Raw genomic sequence first — 20,248 nt, forward strand, 5'->3', positions numbered from 1 at the left:
CTTGTCTCAGAAAACATATTGTTGGCTTGTTGCTCACCGCAGGGGAGGTAAATAGCCATGAGTGGTAATTGTCAGTTGACAACAGATGAAACTGCTGCACAGTGCCTGTCGCTTTTCCCCTTTCTCTCCACACTGATAGCAGAGCCACACCACTGGCAAACCTCGCCGATAGACCTTTCTCACAGCTGACATTTTGACTTGTCAAATACATGTGTAACTAATGACTCCATTCTATTTAGATGCCGGTGTGCCAGTGACGGGCACTGGTAATTGTGTATGCCGGTATGCCGTGGTTTCCTTGGACACCTAAATGACATGGAGCCATTGTTAGTGTAATTGGTTACAGCTGTGCTTCTGTTGTTAGGACACGTAAAAAAGCCCTTGTTAGAACAGAGAGGTAAGTGTATTTTTTCCTCTGCTGCACACATGTAAATACTATATGTAGTATTTTTTCTACTTTCAAAGCAAACAAAAATTTAAAAAAAAACCCCAAAACATCCATTTATTCAGTTAATTCATTATTTGTCCTCCTAATAAGCTCAGCATATTATCTTTGTAATAGACTGTTGAGCCACTCTGTTAGAACTTAGTTTGTGATAATGACTGACTTTCTGTGTGTTATCCCTTATAAATGACCTTAACATATTCAGAGCAGGAAGTGGACCTGCAGACCTCCTATATGAGAGTGTTGCTATCAGTGTATATATTCGGTAGGGGTAAGATAGGAAGATGTAAGTATTGATTGTAAGCATAGTCAATCTCTGCGCAATCTCCATAACAGCAGTCGGGGTCCTCTTTCTGTGTTGTCTGAGCCAACGATTACAGATAATGAAGACGCAACCACCTGCTAGGGGTCTTGCTATTAGCAACAAGTTCTCCTGAAGTTTTTTATTATAATGAAGTGTGTAAATGTTCGTGCATGTGTATACTGAGCACATATCTACACATACATGGAAAGGCATACAAATATAGCCACCAGCACACATTAATTTGGGAGTGCGAGTGTGTATTTGAGTTTATAGTAATTTCGGAGCTTTGAGCCCATCTGCCAATGTATTTTCTTTTCATCAATGCCATTACTGTTGTGTTGACATGGACTAGGAGCAGGAAGGGAATGTGTATGGAAATAATTTCAAATGTATCATTGGACCCACATAGATCAGTGTTAAAATGAAAGTGTATGACTCTGTATATGGGCTATGGGTCTGTGCGCATGTGAATTGCTATTCATTTTTGATTGTGGTTGAGGTTATGAAGGGTCACTTCCAGACCGAAGGCTCAACATTTCCTAGTATCTCCTGTCATTAGTAGTACCTCCTTTCCTTGGATCCTTCTTCCATTCATAATTCACTTTGGCATTTTAATGTATTTCCTTTCGCTAACGAGACATGTGATGTAGAGCTGTGTGTGTATGGCATGGATGGAGAGCTACCTCATGTTACATCTATGGTTTTACGTCAGGGGAGCTGTTCAGTGTAGAGTGGGAGGAGGGAGTCGCTTAGTATCTTACATTTATGCTTTGATGTAATACTAACAAATGTGCTGAGGTTTTGGGTGCAGTGTGCGATAAACACAGTTTGATGAATACATTTTTAAAACATAAATACAGAATCAACACATAGACATACTGTAGCTACGCACAGAGAATGCAATGAAGACAGAAAAGTACCTTCAGCGTGGGTTTAGTCATCACAGTACTTAGACAGTAAGCACCTCAGGAAATTGACCTGTTACTTTTTTTGGCTGGACTGCAACAGCAGGGCCATCCCTATAAACTCGAATGTCCGTGATTGTGCGGATGTTACACCATTGGTTGGCTGGCCAAGTGTTGGAGTTTCCCCATTGTTTCCCCATTGTTGGCGCAAAGTTTCTATTGCCTCATCAGGGGGTCATTTAAAGGCAGTGTTGCCAACTTAACTTTGTCGCCAGATTTATCAACCTTTCAGACCCCTTTAGGGACTTTTCCTCAAGAAAGCATCTAGCGTTAAATCTAGAGACTTTTTGAACAAACTTTAGTTACTTCTCGTAGAGTGAGAGTTGCCAGTATTGCCCGGCCTGCAGGAGGTTAGGCCTTCCCTCCACGGGCTCACCTTTCTATGCATCTCATTCAATTGACCACACGGCAGCTGACATAGACGTGAATGAGCTTCTAACCTTCTCTCTGAGTGATCATTTTACAAGTAAATATAGCTGAAATCACAGCACAGCCATTGTCTTTTCTTATGTGTATGGTGATTTTGTCAAACGGCGTCATGGTTATAAAATCAGGATTTTAGCAGTGCAGAGCAGTGGTTTGGAAATGGCTTCGAAGTGACTGCTGGTTAACATGTAGTCTTAATGGGCCGCGTTTCAGTCACTATCTCAAAGTTGCTCAGTTGTCTGACAACAGAAACAGAAAAACGCAAATGAGAACAGCTTTATCGGGAATTCGGCTGTATTAAATTACTGTATGTGTGAGCAAAGACAGTAGGAGAGAAGCAAACAGGTAAAGGGCGGTCCAGCCAAATTCTAGGTTTTGACCTAGTCTTGTTAATCATTTTCAGACCAGTTCTACATCCATCACCCTGAGTCATCTATAGGAAAGAAAAGTAATACCAGCAGGGTTTTAGACTTGATGTGCAATTTTAAGACCTGCAGAAAGAATGCAAAATAGAATTTCAAACATACAAACAGCAGCTATACAAAAATATGTTGTATTAAAACCCTTTGCCTGGAGGTGGCACAAGGGACACATTTTCTGAAGCTATTACTTTCTATTCAGATAAGCTTCTACTACTTTCCATCAAAACCTGCTGGTTACTTTAATCAGTTAGTTAGCCTACTAATACATTTCTTTCAAACAGGAAACTGTAATGCGAAACAAGCAAACACTCACCAGATGCTCTAAAAATTTGCCCGATTTGCCACACAGGCCCTCTGTATGTATAATGTTGTACTTACGACTGCCGGTAAGACACTGCTCTAAGTTAGTTTATTACATTCACTAACAAAACCAAATGTTATATGGGTACATGGTTGTTGGTAATGTAGGAAAACCATTAGCTTCCTGAGAAAAAACGTTTCTTCAGCATTTGCCTGCTAAAAAAGCGACTGACGTCATATGGTCTTTATTGAAAAAGTTAACCCTTTTTAAATCTTTGGAGGTACTAAGCTTAGACATAAAAGCAGCCAGGTGCTTTTAAATATGTGGCTGTACTCTGAGCACATTGTAGTCACTGCTGATAAGATTGTATGTTTAAAAAAAGTTGGGCAGTTAGGGAAAAAATAACATCTACCTTTCTGCATATATCTGTTCATTATCTATACCTTCTTAGGGCTCAGAAAAAGAGTTAAGGAAAAATGCCACACTCAAGATAAATCAGTTACCGAGAACATACTTGTCTCCTTAGAGCGTGGCCAATCTGTTTTTCGGTTTGTGTATCTGTGTCCATCTCTGTCTGTGTGCACCTCAGTTTCTTTGCGGCAGGCTCAGTGTTGATTAGACTGAGCACCAAGCAGGTCGAGGATGATTGGCATTTGACTGTTTGCCTGTTCTGTTTGCCAGCTGCCCTATGTCACACCCCATCAGTAGTAATCAGCCTGGACAGAAAACCCAGGCCTAATATCGATGGTAAACCTTTGTTCTTTATTCTTCTTTTGCCTCCAAACCTTACTGTGATAGAAAAGGTACCGAATAATGCATTTTGTTAATCAGACAGTAAAAAATGCAGCACTCTTCCAGCAAAGGGAGAGCATGGCATAAAGCTGAATTCCAGCTCAAATGCTGGATATGTGTGTTAACTCTCTGCACCTGTTCTTAGCCCCCTTGCAATCATTTCTCCTTTTCTACTTTTCTGACCTGTATCTTGTTCAAGCACTACTAATATTGGATTTATAATAATTAAAGGCACCTTTAGCTGTCTTTCCACAGATTAGTATAGTATAGTACAGTATTTTTCCTGAGGCTGTACTTAGGCACCTCTCAGACAGTTTTAATTACAGTGCAAACATTACAAGCTATCAAACAGAGGGTTTAAGCTTTGCCTGCTCTCTCTCTCCACCATGCAGAAGTTCTTTGATGACTGTGCGGTGGTGGGGTGTTACAGATGCGCAGGAATCAAAGTACAGGGAACAGGTGGGTAACTGTGGAGTGGAGCAGCAGGAATCATCTGCTCCTAAATGTGGACAAGACCAAGGAGATAGTGGTCGACTCTACGAGGATGATAATTGTGACCAAATCCATTATCATAATGGCTGAGGAGGTAGGAGTTGTGGAATACTACAAGTACCTGGGTTTCCACTTGAACAGCAGACTGGGCGGGAGGACCAACACTGACACTGTGTACAGGAAGGGGATGAACAGAATCTACATTCTGACGATGCTCAGATTGTTCAATGTATGCAGCAAGATGCTGGAGATCTTCTACCAGTCTGTGGTGGCAGGTGCCATCTACTGTTCTGTGGTCTGCTGGCACAGCAGCATCTGTGCCAGAGATACCAGCAGGATCAATACACTCATCCACAAGGCCGGGACCATCATTGGTCAGACCCTTGAGACGTTTTGAGTCAATGAGGAGCAGGAGGTCACTGAACAAACTGCTCTCCATCATGGACAATCAATCCAATCATCTCCACGACACACTGCAGAGACAGCCAAGCTCATTTTGCAACAGAGTCATTAAGCTCTGCAGTCACAAAGAACATTTCAGGAAATGATTCCCAGTGTTCACCACAACACTGTACAACTGCTGACCTTTGTGTGACAGGTGAAGACGCTGCTGCATTACTATCTGCATATACCGTCATATTTATATTGTATATATTATAAAAAGCCATTCTGCACAGTTCTTATTGCACTCCAACCTTTCTTAAACTGCACACTGTATTTCTGATTAATGCTATTTCTGATGTATATATTGTATATTTTTGTTCAGTATCTGGTTCTGCAGGTCTGCAATTCTGAAGTTGGGGTTTTAATTTTAATTCTATTGTTTCCCCAGTCTGCCATGACATGACAATTTCCCTCACAGAATCAATAAAGTCTGTCCGTCCATCGGTCCAAGCTAACACAAAATCCTGTTTTCAGTCAGTCAGCGAAATATTTTTGATGCATTGCTGCAGCCACTTTTTTAAATTTATCTATAGATCTGCTTTGCATGTTCTCCTTGTAAAATGTATTTATATTTTTAATAAGCGGAGAAGAGACAATGAATTTTGATTTTAAATTAGAGGACCGGAGACGTAAGCGCTCAAAAGTGATAAAAAAGACAACGCTCTTAGGACCGCTATTGGTCCCGAGAGAGACTACACTCCTCCTCACAGCTATTGTCCTTACATGCCTGCTGTATTGATGTGGATTCAATCATGACAGAGCGCTATCACCTTGTCCCTGACCTAAATCAATAAATTACACACTCCGTGATACACGTACACCTGAATATATGCTACACGTACATGTTGTTATGAACGCATGGCTACAGACATACAATCCCAGCAGGCTTAATGTTTCTATGCACTTAGGACACACATCATCATCATCACATTAAAATTAGTGCTCTATAAGTACCCATCCAGGATAATAATTGCTCATCCTCTCCCTTTTCTCCCTCAACTATCTGCACTTTTTCGTCTCACTATCCGTCCCTCTCTCCCTTCCTTCTCTTTTGTGTCTTATTGTGTCCCTGCTGTATTCCTCTCTGCACCATTAATCTTTCAACCAATGAATTGGAGCCACTGACTCTATCACTCCTATTATCGACTGCAGCCGTCCCTTATTTATGTCCTATTTTTCTCCCTCTCTTCCTCACTCAGCCCTTCTACTGTTGTTCCATTGACCGGCATGTAATTTCTTACATGAATAATGCAAGCAGCGAGACAAAAATAGTTGCACTCCTTTCTTTTGGCTGGGATTTGTTCTGCAATACTTTAACTGAATGCACTTGGGCCTATTTCTATTCAGGAATGCCAGTCATTTTGTTAAAAGGAATAGGGATTTGGTTGTAAAAGTTCTGGGGCTCCCAAAGCTGCATGCTTACTGAAATAGACTAGAACAGCTGATTGTGAGATCAGGGTGCAGATTTATTCAACCTCTCAGTGCTCACGAGTGCTGATCCAGGAGGTGGTTTGCAGGACAATGCTATTCATTAGCCAGCACCCGGAGCAGCCACATTTAATTTTTTTTAAATTTTTTAAATTACATTTCATTTAATTTTTGAGTGTACACTCAAAAATTACATTTCAGTTTCCAAAGGTGTTTGCTGTGGTGCCAGTTTTAGATATATATCAAAGTGGCCACCTTTAATTTGGCAGCGTTCGCAGCTTTCCAAAACAATGGGCTTCACTGCAAAATTTACTAAATGATCTCATATTATCGAAAATAAACAGCTTTGTAGGCACTAATTGCTACATGTACCTATGGAATAAGTACACAGAATGTGACTGAAGGCAGCACTGTACTGCACAGTTGCAATCTTCATTAATATGCGGAAAGGAGGCCAATTCTTCACATCTCTTTGTCTCTCCTTTCGGCCTCTGAAAACAAGATATACTTTGAAACACAAAATAATGCCAGAGTGATGAAATTGACCGCACAGCATGGATAAAAACATATGAATTTTATCTTGTATGCCATATACACTCTTTCATACAGGTTTGTGGTGGCAAGCCTTGTGTTGCCATGGTGAGCATGTTGGTGGGCAGTGAAGGACTAGGTGCATATGGGTCACATTTCTGAAAATCACAGTGAGCTTTGTTGTGCTCCTTTTCTCTTGATAATGACCAAGGACTTGCATAAGCACGCTTGTGAATGCCTGCAAGACTCTTGTGAGGGTAATTAAGTTATTTTTCTGCCTCGCTGTGTTAAGTGTCATAATTGGTGGCTCCAAGGTAGGACCTAGTGAAATAAAAGTGAGGCACATCATCTCTGTCTTTATGCGACTCCCTGCCCTCAGCAATCTGAAGATGCAATTTGAAAATCACAGGTTTCCTTTTTGTTCCCTGTAATGCTATCTTTGTTACTAAAAGACCCTTGGACATCAGCATGTGAAACAGTGTCCTTGCACCTTCATCTTCATCTTTTCTTTAAGATAGTGCAATGCTTAAATTACTCCTCAATCAAGATTCCTTATCCTCAACCACTCAGTAGAAATCACATAAAAATCAGCCCAATGCGCTCACCTTCATTTCACGTTTCCTTTTTTTGAGTTAGACTCCTACATTGTTTTTGGCAATTCAGATGAGAGCAACTGTGAAGGTAACATTGGGTAAGGTGCGGAATTGTACTATGTTTTGTTACTATTGCAGGCTTTCTTAGGGGCTGATTGCTTGGCCTGCGTTAATCCAGTTTGCAGCTTTCTTGTGAGCATCATCCAAACAATTTAACAGTCAACACTGCACGTCCTTCCTTCCTGAGCAATACAACTCCCATGACATAGTTGTGTCCCCTAGCAATGCTAGAGTAAACGTGTAATCCCTGGGGCTGGCTGATCCGCTCTGCTCCGATAGTGACTGGGTGACGGTGTGCAAAGTGTCATCACAGTTGAGTTCCGCCTTTCTTAAAACCCTGGAATATGCACGTTGTCAGTTGTCCAGGTGCTGCATTGCCCTCATAGTGTAGTTCCACCTTTTCTTCACGGCAGGTAACACATAGAAAAGCAATGTTGGAAGCTTTCGCAGGAACCACTCATCCAAAAAAAACACTGCACTTTTGTGGGTCTTCAATACACCCACAAAGTTTGAAGTCGATTAGATGAGCAGAAAATCGAATTAAAGTCAGACAGACAGACAGACAGAGATTCCTCCATTTATAGTTAGATTAATTTAGCACTTGATAAGCATTATGTATTTCCGTAAACCAAAATTTCAGAGAAGCATTTGAAGGATCAGAATGTTATTTTTCCCCTACAACTGTTATATAGAGAAACAGAAACAGAGTATCCAATATATCCTAAGAACTGAACTGAAAATCCATCTTTTCAGTTGTAGTCACTTCACATACTGAGCCACAATGCTGGTTAGTGTGTTATACTTCACAGCTTTGAGCTTTGTGGTACTGCTCTGAAACCAAGCTGACCCTGGTCTGTTCACTAAACAGAGGTGGATAAGGGATTCTGGCAGTCCACAGTCACTTCAGCCTTTCTCTGTGCCAGAGGGATTTCTGAGGACTAGACTGGCACGACGACTGTGCACTACCTATCAAAGGGCTTCTTTCAGTCACTCCTTTTCTCTTTATTGCTCCGTTGGTCACTTCTTCTCTCTTTTGTATTTGTCCATGTTCATCTCTCTTGTGTGTTATGTTGCTTATTCTTTGTTGTTAGTCTGCCATTTTTTATGTCTTTATTTTCTCTTTCTCTTATCTGCATTTTCCCTTCATTTAATTTGTTTCTCGTCAAACAGATTGAAAATGTCTGGTCCACGATGATATACTGTCACATTGATATCAAACACTGTATGGTGCACAATATGACATTTCTGAAAATGTGTTTACAGAATCAACATCATAACCATAATTTAGAAATCGCCATCACAGATGAGAGTGGGAACCCATCACAGATTATGTTTTTGGTGATCAATCATTGTGCTTAGTCATTGCAATACGTATTTATATGAGCAGTGACATCATCCAGCATCCAGTGACCAGGAGCCACTGCTTCAGCGAGACCGTAGGATGAAAAATGGGAAGCATCTATATTATTATTATGGTGGGACTAATTAACATGCTGTAAATCTCAGTGGTGGTTAACATGAATGAAGAATTGAGAATAATGTAATTATTCCACTGTAGTTATTAACTTTCATTTTGCAGGTCGCTGGAAATGAGAAACTATGATTTGTGGACTTTTGGGAGCCGTCTGAGCTGAGCTCATTCACAGGGGTTATCGTGGTGGGAGGGTGGGTAAAGAGATTTGTGAAACAAGCTCTGCTCTATCTCCCCCCTCCTCTCTTTCTCTCTCTCTCTCACAGACACACACACACACACACACACACACATACACTGCCTCTCTCCTCCCTGCAGACTGGTGCTTGTTTGTATTTAATAAGGGAGATTAATTAAACTCATTGGTATTCTAGAACACTGGCTCCAGCTGTTTCTCAGGGCTAGGATCAGCAAGGTCATCATTTTAGCTGTGCTGTATGAACATGGGGAGTCTGAAAGGAAACAACTGGGAGGCTAGCACCCACTACAGCAAGACGTTTGACTGGTGGGATGGATGGATGTCAGTGACACAAGCTCACTAATCGGACAGCCAATCTATCAATCAATCTTTTTGTGATTAACAACTCTGCCGTGCGTGTTCACACATGAAACAGCTTAGTTTATCTTTAATTAATTGCCACTGTCCCTCACTCTTTCTGTCTCTGATGCATTGCTCCCATAGCAGACAAATGCCCATATTGTTATAGACCATTTGTTATTGTTTTTGAGTGAAAGTCAACAAGGCAAATAAATAAATAAAATGTAAACATATAATAAATAGGCAGTCTCATCAGTGTGATTGATATTCCCTGTTTTGCCTTGATGCAATGTTTAATACATAAGGCTGTTTGACAGGCCCCTTAGCATTAACTTTAATTATCAGTGGAACATGACAACACAGTTCCGGGCCCAGTGCCAGAAAAATGTAGATCTGCATTTAAGCTAGAGATTGTAACTCTGAATCTGTAAGTAATGAAAGCATCTTCAGTCAATACACACGATAGAATAAAAGAGATAAAGCTTATGAAGGATGTAGTCCAACCTCAGGTCAATGAGTTTAACTGTACCTTTTAGTATTGCATCGATAGGCAGACTTTGACTTGGATCGAGCTGAGGCAGCGCTTTAGGAAAGTGTAGGAAAGTGGTGTGAAGTCCGTGTGAATTACAGTCCAAACTCGAGCAGTGATTTAGAGTTTGGTCTTTTAGGAGCGACAACATATTATTTCTAAAACACTGCCTTTTTAAATTACAATCAGTAACTGCACATCAAAAAGTCCTTTAGCTACATGGATTATCTCTCATCTTCATTCAAACAGTCATTGCACCTGTTCTAATAGAGAAAGCTGATTAGCTGGCAAAGTAACTGCCTGTCACAGACAGGAACAAAAAATCTTTTGGCTATTGGTTTGCTCACAGTAAGCACTAAGCACCAATGTTAAAGTGACAATCCAAGGTGTCAATTTTACTAGAAGTGATAGCAATACTAACAAAAAAGAGATTTGAAAAAATAAATAAATAAAAACAACACCTCACCATAAAGAAACGCTCAGTAATGCAAAGTGCTAATGAGTGCAAAAAGAGGATGGACTGCAGAACTGAAACTTTATAAAGATGTTTTACTCAATTTTAGGTAAGTGCGTACAAACTTTACGAGCACTGGATATTCTAGAAATAGGTCAAAATATGGAGTAATGTGAAAACTGTTCACACTTAAACGTGAGTCTGTTAAATAGTCTTACTGTACTGATAAGTCTTGAACCTGGAAGTTAGAATAAAATAGTGGCTTTTTTGAAGATTGTGCAATAAAGAACCAACAATTACCTTAGTTTTTCAATATAGCTTTGTTTATAATATGGTACTCATGCAGATGCATATAACAGACAAAACATTTAGGCTGCAGCATTACACAAGCTTTTCAGCAAATGTGTAAAAATGTTTTACTGCAGGTGTTAAAATCTATGGAAGTGCAGTGCATTCACAAAAGAAAAAAAAATGGAGACCTCCTCTATAATTATGACTTACTATCTCATAATAACGAGAAAAGATCTCATAATTATAATACGAAATCCGGATTTCCTATTTATTAGATAATGTACAATAGACTGATGGGGCAGGAACTTGGACTTCAGAACTTGCTTGAGAATCCACAGGTTTTTAAATTTTTTTTCAGTATCAGTGATTCACCGATAGTTCAATGGTACATAGAAAAAAGGAACTGTAATTCGGCGTACTTCATTTTCCAAAATGTAAACAAATACAGGCTAAAAAACGGTGCTCATGGTGCAGCCATCAGTGTCACTCACTGTATCCATGGGAACATTGTTTCTTGTAAAAGTTTACAGTTTTTTTTCACCAAAATGTAGACTTTTGATGTTTAGCTTGACATTTTCCAAAATACTTTGTTGAAAGCTCATATTACATACAGATGAGATAGCCTATATAGGACAGACAATTAAATCAGGTAACGTCATAATGCCTCTGTCTTCTCAAAATGGCCATCATTGATAACCACCTTAACCTTTTCTCATAATTAGGAGATCCGGATCTCCTAATTATGAGTAAGGTCTCTAAAAAAAAAATTTTTTTCTAATGCAATGTGCTTCCGAAGAAAAAAAAAAATCTGGTTCCCTAGTTTTCAAACAATTCACGATGCTTCGTAGCTTCATATTTTACTGACTGCTAAGCCCTGTTTCATACTTTTGTTCTTCTGCTGTCTTTGTTTCACGCAAGACACCAGCTGATGCAATATGAATGCTGTGTCATTCACTGAGAGGATCTGTGTGTGACCGTTTGTGTGTCAGACAAAGCTAGTCTGTTTGTGAGTCTTTCACACAACATGCGCTCCTCTAGTGGCAGATTGGAGAGGGAGCCTGTTGTCACATTTTTTCATCGTTACCTTCCCTGCTCTCCTTCATCACCCTCCCCTGGAAGTTAAAAAAGTAATCAAAGCCTTGGTGTCCGACAGCTCTGTCTCTTCGCCTCTTACATTCTAAAAAAAATTTTTTTCTCCCCTGATTCTCTTGCAAACACTGGTGCCTTCTCGACAAAAGCCCCTCGTTTTAGGGGTGCAGAAAACCTCTCCAGCTCGTCTCGGTGGAGGTATGTCTCTCTTTGACATCCCTGTTAAATGGAGGATGCTTTGCCACTCATTTAACAGCTCTGCAACCCAGTTCCTCCTCTGGGAGACTGGTAGCCTTTTATCTCCTCATAGCTGGCCGAGAACCTGCACTCGTTTCTGCTCTGTCCTGCCCGTCACACCACAGCATTAACATTAACATGCCTCTTAGCAGACCACAGAGAAAGAGCCCTGCAGTGCTCTGGCCGGAGCACCAGGCTAAATCCCAGATCAGGGGGAGAGTTCAGGCTCCCTGGAGAGGAAGTCTTGGCCGGCAGGGTGGATGGTTAGAGTATGTTGGAGATTAGGGCTTTGGTGAGTCAAACGCTAGATTAGGAGTGAATGCTGAGGAAGAAATTCCATGGGGTGTTAAAAGTAGCCTTGAGGGGAAATAACCCTGTGTTTCCTTGGCCTGCTCTTTCATGATATGCATATGTGTGTGCGTGTTATTCTCAGTTGTGTGTAATGCACAGTATGTGCTGCTTAATGCCTCTGTGAATCAGACAGGGCTGTGGTTTTAGCTAATGATGCTACTTTATCTCATATATAAATTATGTATTTTACGGAGAAGAGTAAGATTACCTCAAAGATGGATGAATGTATTCATGCCTGCATGACTTTAGACTTTAGCCACTTAGATTCAAAATCACCATTACTTTGTCTTTTCCCTTTCATCTGTGTTCTCTGTAGTTAAAGAGGAATAAGTGTTTCCTTGTTTCTGTATTTCTTCAAGGATGATGACCCAATCACAGGAGGGGCCGATGGCAGAGACCATACCCACATCCGGAAGTTCCTCAGCCAGCGTCACAAGAAATTGCTGTGGAAACCAGAGGTAATACGAATTATTTTCTTTCCTTTTCATAATTTTCTTTCCTCTTTCTCAGGCTGGTACTTATTCCTTCATTGCTTTTAACCTCTTTCTTCCATCTTTCAGAGTGTAAATGATTATTATGTTGAGGTCCCTCAGATGCTTTTCTATTTGTGCAACTCATCACCAGCTAAACCTTGCAAGGCCACTCATGCACACACCAGACTTTCATCAGGGATTAACCTTTGTGGAAATGTTTTTATTAATGGCCCTTCATCTCTTGTTTGGTTATTGAGTGTTTGCATCTGCAGCTAATGTAATTTAGCTGCAGATGTCTTACTCCCATTTTTTTTTTTTTTCAGCTCTCCTTTTTAAGAGCAGTGGATGAGGTCACAGAAATCCAGTCATTCTCTGGTACTATTATTGGAAGAACAAAATGTACCTTATGGTTACGATGATAAATTAATGTGTGACGATGGTACTATTTCTCCCAAACCCATTAGCAGATTATACTTAAATGCACCTATGACCTCGAGATTACAAATTGATGTGATTCATCCTAATTTGTCGGATCACTTACTGATGTAGTTTATATACCCATTGTAGCAAAGGGAGCAGCAGATGTGGCAATTATGCCAAAGACATGTGATAAGGAAAGCAGCTCTAGATTTGTAACCTGTTCAGCAGAGTTTAATTAAAGGATTGTGTGTGTGTGTGTGTGTGTGTGTGTGTGTGTGTGTGTGTGTGTGTGTGTGTGTGTGTGTGTGTGTGCGAGCGCGCACAAGCCTAATCTACAAAATATGATTTATTAGTCATTTTCTACCTGGGGTAAAGTTTATCTCTACTGCGCAGTGTGTAGTTCTAGGCAAACTATAAAAAATCTAGCAGTTCATACACACAGCATGAGAAGGATAATAAGAAGTTACTGTTTCATAAGTTTTTTTCAAGTAGATCAGTTTCACCGCATAGATAGTGTTTTAGAGGATTCTCTATCATTCACTGCCTTGTACTCAGCTTTCTTGCTGCTTCTGCAAAGCATTATGCATGTAATCTTCTGCACAAGGCGGCATCGCAGGGGTGCTGAACACAGTATGGGCCTGATAATGTTAGAGTAGCTGTTTTTTTTTATTTCACCAGACTCTCTTGCCGGCCTTGAGTTAGCCCACCTTTGGCTGTATGCCTTCCCTCTGCAACACAATACATCAAACACAAAATCATCCGAGAACTCATATATAACACTAAAATACATTCACAAACCCACACTCTTCTGTTTTCTTTCTTTGTTTCTTGCACAGTAAGCAATGACATTGCTGGATTGTCATTTTTGGCTTTGTATGTTGTCACAAACCCAAATGATATCTGTTTTTTAATTTAACGTGGCCTAGAAACAGCTGTTGCCTGAATCTAAATGTGGACGATAGTTTTGGCATAATTTAAGATGGTGCTACTTGGAAAATGTGAAGTCACATTGATATGAAACAGCCAAGCTAGGATGGCAGCCAAACCAGCTATCTGAATCTGGACCATGTAGACTAATTGCACATATGTAAATGGATTTCATGGCCTGATCACAGTGAGGCGCTTTATAATGAACATCCTGATTTTTTGTTTTGTTTTTTCCTCTGCCTGGTGTTTTATTCTTTTGTATGTGAAAAACCACAGGACAGGACATGTACGTTTATTGACCAACTATAATTTCTTATTTATGGTTTTAATTAGAAAAGTAAAACAGTCTCAAAAGGGAAATAAATTTTGCAACATCCACACCAACTACATTTTGCATTAAGCTTGACTAGCATCAAAGCTCGCTTGTAGAAGTCAACATGCCATTTCTTTGACTCATTTCCAGCCCACTCATAAAGCAACATGTCATTTAGTTTCTGTGAATATTCTGCAAAGCCAGCATAATTCTTTAAAATTTTTTCGTACATCTCTCTAGACTTGTATCCTCAAAAATCTCTTATTGTCTGATCTGGGACTTCTGGTATGTCAAGCCTAAGCCAATTCTGTCAGAAACCATGGAGTGCAGAAGCTCTTCTGCTTTCCTCACCAGCTATGTGTCCTAATTACCAGCAATAACTTGTTTTCCTGGTGCACAGCCAAGATGGCAGAGGTCTGAGGGGCCACTGAGCTGGCACTGTCAGAGGTGTATACTCGGGCTGATGGAGGTAGGGTGGTGCCATATGCCAGCGTTCACAGGCTGGCAGAGGTCACACGGGCGTCCAGAAGCATTCATACAAGCTGCAGGCACAAAACTGTTATGCACGATCAAAAGGATGCTGACTTTATTTCTTCTAATGAATGCACCGATAGAGCGATAGAGATAGAAACAGAGGATAAGGCAATAGCTTTTAATAAAATGCTGGGATTCTGACCTGTTTTGGCTCCAGCAGGTTGTTTTCAGCCAATACTGGCGACTTAATGAGCATCCCCGGTCGGTGAACTCATCCAAAGATGGCTGTGGATTGGTGCAGACGTGGTTATAGAGTGGACATACTCTGTATATCTGTCAAGGACACCAGCAAGTGAAGGGCATTGACATTGGATAGAGGTCAGAGAGAGAAAGATCTGGCCCACTTTTTAGGAGTCAAGCAGTAGCCAGGCATGATGAGATGAACAGTCATTTGCAGCAAAGCCGACGTGGATCCAGAGAGAATTTGAGCATAATGGACAATTTTATTTAGTCAGGAGCAGAAAGAAAGTGATGGTAAGAGGGATTAGTGACATTTACATCACAGTAGGCTTTGATATCAGGGGGGCTTTAGGATTTCTTTACATGCTACTTTTCTACATTAAAGCCACAGTGAGCAAATATTTAACATGAATCAAGGCATCATCCCAGAGGTATTATAAATGTGAAATGATGTTAATAACTTATTCAGAAAGTGTTAAACTAAAATATAGACTGACTTGCCCAACTGTCTGGTGGTCTTGCTTTTCCAAAAACAAAGCCGGCAATTATGGAGATGAAGTACGTGTGTGTCTCTGTACGTGTGTTACTTTGTACGTCTGTACTTTCCGTATTGCAGATTAGGACAGCCTATTAATTACCACTCGAGGGAATAGAGGAAGATATTGTGGCACAGTACAGACACATGACACAGGTGGGATCAGTCGTCAAAGCTGGCTCCTCAAACAAAAACGCATGTAGTGACAAGACTAGAGGAGGAATTAGATCTTTGTCTTCTCTTGTCTGCTACCCTCCCTTCATCCCACAGTATCATGTGAGAGTAACTAGACTGGGGGAGAATGCGGAAGACGAAGCATGATATTTGTTTCTCCTCACTGTTCCCCCAGCCTGTCTGCGTTCTATCTGTCTGTCCAAAATGCTAAGCAGTCAAATAGACAAACAGGAGGCAGAAATGCAGTTTCAAGTACAGGCCTCTCGTTACGTTTGGGTGAGTGATCGACAGCTTGTGACAGAAGGTGAAAAAAATTCTGCTCATCCTTCGTGCATTGCCTCACGTACCTCAGTTCGACCTATCCGCTGCAGCCATATCCATCCCCCACATGTTATATCCCTGGCATGACAGAAGACATGTAATTGTAGGACAGATGGCAGATTATACAAACTCTCATTACAGTAGTTGATGAGGCTGGAATCTAGATCATATGAACCTTGTCTTCCATTTTTTGCTGCTCTCCTCTGTGTGAAATGAGTTCTCATTATCTTTTTCCATATAATCTCTTCTTTCGAACCTCCGTACCTTTGAAATCCCCCTTTTCCTCGCTGTACCTACATACTTATCCTACTTTCATTTCTTAACTCTTTACTAAATTACCAATGGGCAGAGAAAGATGAGATAGGGAGAGAGAAATTATCTAAATACTCCCTATGAAATTGGATATATTTCATAAAATGGTAGCATGTGTTCAAGCAATAACCTTCCTATGGTAGCCACAGAGGGAATAACTCACATGTAACGTGTCATTTGATCATTCATTCACCACTAACATTTCAACATATCAGCTCTGTAAAAAGGCAGTTCAGTGTTGTGACGTATCAACAGTGAGCTTAAATGCTGTCTCTCCTATATGCCCTGGGGAAAGCGAGCTGACTGGTAATATATATACCACAGTGTGCCTTAGCCAGGAACATCATGTCTCAATTTTCGCTTCCAAGGGGATTTACAGTGTCAGTTGGTGCGATTGCTCGTCAGTGGGTGCGCAGAGCGGCCATTTGTCAGTGCCTTCCTGCCAGCAGGAATGCAGAAGGCTGCACCAGATTTCGAGAAAGGGAGACAGCCTCCCAGAGGAGAGAGAGAAAAGAGAGAGAGAAAAGAGAGTGTCTGATTTGTGGGATGGCTGATAGTGCGACCAGATGGGTGACAGAGAGGCGAGATATTGGAGAGCAGAAGAGACGGAGATATGCTAAGACAACTCACAGAAATGTGGGTATGTGGAGGAATTGTGTGGTCTGAGGAAGATGGGCAAGATAGTAACAGTGTGTAAGTGCAGATCAGCCTCCTAGGCTGAGGAGTGAACAGTACACTCTTTCATTTTAAATGTTTTAATCAACCAGTGGTTTTCTCACTCACTTCTCTTTCCTTTCTGTGCACCTTTCATTTCCTCTAACCTGTATTTCTTTTCTCTTTTCTTGCCTCACTCCTCATATACGACAAATGGCATTCCTTTCCTCCATCTCCCTCTCCTCCTCTCTTATTTAATGGCAGTCAGAGCTATAGAGGTGCTCTGATGCTGTGAGGTGGATGGACATAACGAAGACAGAATTTTCATTATGTACAGTTAACTGTTTAATTGAAATTAAATGCCAGTGTTTATCTTTAATTTGTAAAAAGTTTACATCTACCTTTTTGAATCTCAAGAATATTTTGTGACAGCTGAAGAGAGCAGATATCCTCCTTTTGGCATGTGACAAAAACTTTTTTTTCACAATGTCAATGTGTTCACCAGTGTTTGTCCTACCCCGCCCTGTCTTTTTTTGAAGGTCCCAGCCGTTAGGCTGACAGATAGGCACTTTGTGCCTATCACTACTGCCTACTACTTAACCCATGCTAAGTGGAACAAATTACCTCTGATCAAACATACCTTATCAACAGACAGAAGGACTGTGATGGACGAACCCAGCTGGTTTGATCTGGACTCTTCTAATACAGCTGTGCCTGTAGTCTCTTTTAGTGGTAGTGAATAGTTTATGCTGGGTACATGTAGAGGAAACAGTGCTCTCTGAACCTTTCTGTCCATGAATTACACTGGTAGTCCATGGTTGCAAGACGGCACAGAAGTCTGCCCCTGGTTTTGGATTAAGGAATGGAGGACAACAAATGAGAGTAAAGGAAGAAAGCAAGAAAGGCCACAGCAATCATTCTTTAATGACTGTGTCTTCTTTAGCCAGTTCCTGAATGTGAATGTGAGCTGACAAGCTGTAAAGTTTTCGTTTGAAAAGAGACAAGATGCAATGTAAAGTAAACCCATAAAAAAAAAAGAAAAAACAAAACAAAAACCCACAACCATGCAAGTCACCATGTCTATATAAACTGTTAGTGTGAGCGTCACTTTATCCCACACTCCAAAATGAGGAATCGGGAGGGAGAAACAAGGAAATCGAGAGAGACAGCAACGGGAACTGACAGGTATTAGCTGAGCTCAGGGAAACTAATGAGTGTAGAAATCAACAGCACACAGGCAGAGAAGGAGGGATGGAGAGGCAGAAATAGAGAGGTCAGAGGGCAGAATGGACAACATTAGGGATGTTGGGCCTGAGAGGGGAGACAGAAGCAGCATTCATAGGGAAACAGCAAAATGATGTAACATAAGCGAAGCATGGGCAGATTAGCAGAGTCAAGGAAGCAGAGGGATAAGACAGGGTGAAGTTAGGTGAAGAAAAACATAACTTCTTTCTTTCTCTATTCCATACCCAACATCCTGTCCATGCCAAAGTGCAGACAGACCTCTTGTATTGCTGTCACCCACAAAATAGAGCCAATTATACTCAAGTGCCCCCCAGCAGAAAGACGACTTTACAGTCTGTGGCCTCTCCATGGCTACACAGGGATGTGTGTGTGTGTGTGTGTGTGTGTGTGTGTGTGTGTGTGTGTGTGTGTGTGTGTGTGTGTGTGTGTGTGTGTGTGTGTGTGTGTGTGTGTGTGTGTGTGTGTGTGAATGTGTGAATAATTAGAGACTTTTAAAGCTGCCCGCTTAAAACTATTTGACAAGAGGTGGGATGGGTAGGGGGCCAGGCCAAAAAAGGTTTGCTCTTAAAACCCACAGGAAATCTATTAAAAGCTTTACATAAGGCATATTTACACAGGGACTAGCCCTGTCTGCAAAATCCGTGCAACAGCACTACCCCCCCCACGCTCCCTTTTTAAACATCAGACATTCTCATTCATCTTTCTGACTTCTTGCTTTTCTCTGATTTGATTCTGTCAACCCCACAAAATCCCTCTCTTCCCCTTTCTGTTTTGTCTTTTGCACTAGTCCTTCTGCAAGAGAGAGTGTAACAAAAATCTAATACAGGCACATAAAAATCTAAGAAGTAGAATACGTAGTCCCACTGGTTTGGACTGACATGTTTGCACAACAAAAATATCTCATGGTTAATGCATGAGCTGTAATTGCCGTGCTGCTGTCAGTGTTCAGGGCGCTTAGTTGACCGTACAAAGCCGGGACAGAAATGAAAAGGACCACTTTGGGTCAGGCCATCTGTTAGAATGCCTGTGTGATACTGAAGGAGCATCACACCTTCTGTCAACATCTTTTTCCTTCAAATGTAGATGTGGAGGCTCTGTAGCAGGTGGGGAGGTGTTTATTATGAAAAGCTTTCCTGTCTCACCGCTCTAATCCTTTTTTTAAAATTAATTCATTAATTTTTTTGGTCATGAGGTCACTCTCAGTCTCCTGATCGATTGATTTGACAGCTCACACTTGTTAACTATACAGCTAGCAGCTACTCCTCACACAGAAAGGCCACCTTCATCAAGTGAAATGGGGCCAAAGAAGTGAAGCCAGCTTTAGTTTTGATCCAACCAGGGAAATCTCACTGCGCCGTTTCATAGTTATTAGGCAAGAGCCAGCTCTCTGCTCAACTTCTGTCTGATGTTCTAAATATCTGTGGCAGCCTCCTGGAACTGCCGTCACACATTAAAAGATGGTATATGTGTATACACTATGTGAATGTGTGTTGGTACAGTTGGTTGATCATCCATTATGAAAAGTTAAAGCCAGCAAGTCATTAAATTTTGGCTTGACGCTAAGCTCCACTGTGCATGTGTGCAAAAAGGGTGACCATGCATGAGCCCTTCTAGTTGTAGCTCTACCCTCTAATGTTTGCTCTCTTGCAAGACTATGTGATTTCTGCAACATATTGAGGAAATCACACCATCCACCAGGTGCGTCTCACTTTCTGAACCCTAAATTTGTTTGTGGAGAGTATTTATGTCTGTGTAAATTATAGTTATCCATGCTTTCCTCTATAGAATTTTTTTTTTTTACAATGCATCTGACCCAAAACACTTCACTTCCAAAGCAGTGCAAGTTTGACACACAAGTCTTCAGAGAGTCATCTCTTCTCATATATGAGCAGACTTGTGCGTCTGTCTATATGTGCGTGAGGAGACTATACCCCAAGGTTGACTGGTTTCACCATCTGTCCTTGCTGTGTCCTGTGATTTCCCTGTGTAATTCAGAC

General features: G+C 41.0%; 1 protein-coding gene across 1 annotated transcript in view; it reads left to right on the forward strand.

Annotated features, from left to right (window-relative positions):
- Window positions 1-20,248, forward strand: part of b4galnt4a (beta-1,4-N-acetyl-galactosaminyl transferase 4a) — a 131,880-nt gene that overhangs the window by 60,157 nt on the left and 51,475 nt on the right. The window contains 1 exon segment of the mRNA XM_040133915.1: window positions 12,523-12,621. Coding sequence (XP_039989849.1) covers window positions 12,523-12,621 — 99 coding nt within the window.

The sequence above is a fragment of the Xiphias gladius genome, chromosome 8 (genome assembly GCF_016859285.1).
Source record: "Xiphias gladius isolate SHS-SW01 ecotype Sanya breed wild chromosome 8, ASM1685928v1, whole genome shotgun sequence".
NCBI lineage: Eukaryota > Metazoa > Chordata > Actinopteri > Istiophoriformes > Xiphiidae > Xiphias > Xiphias gladius.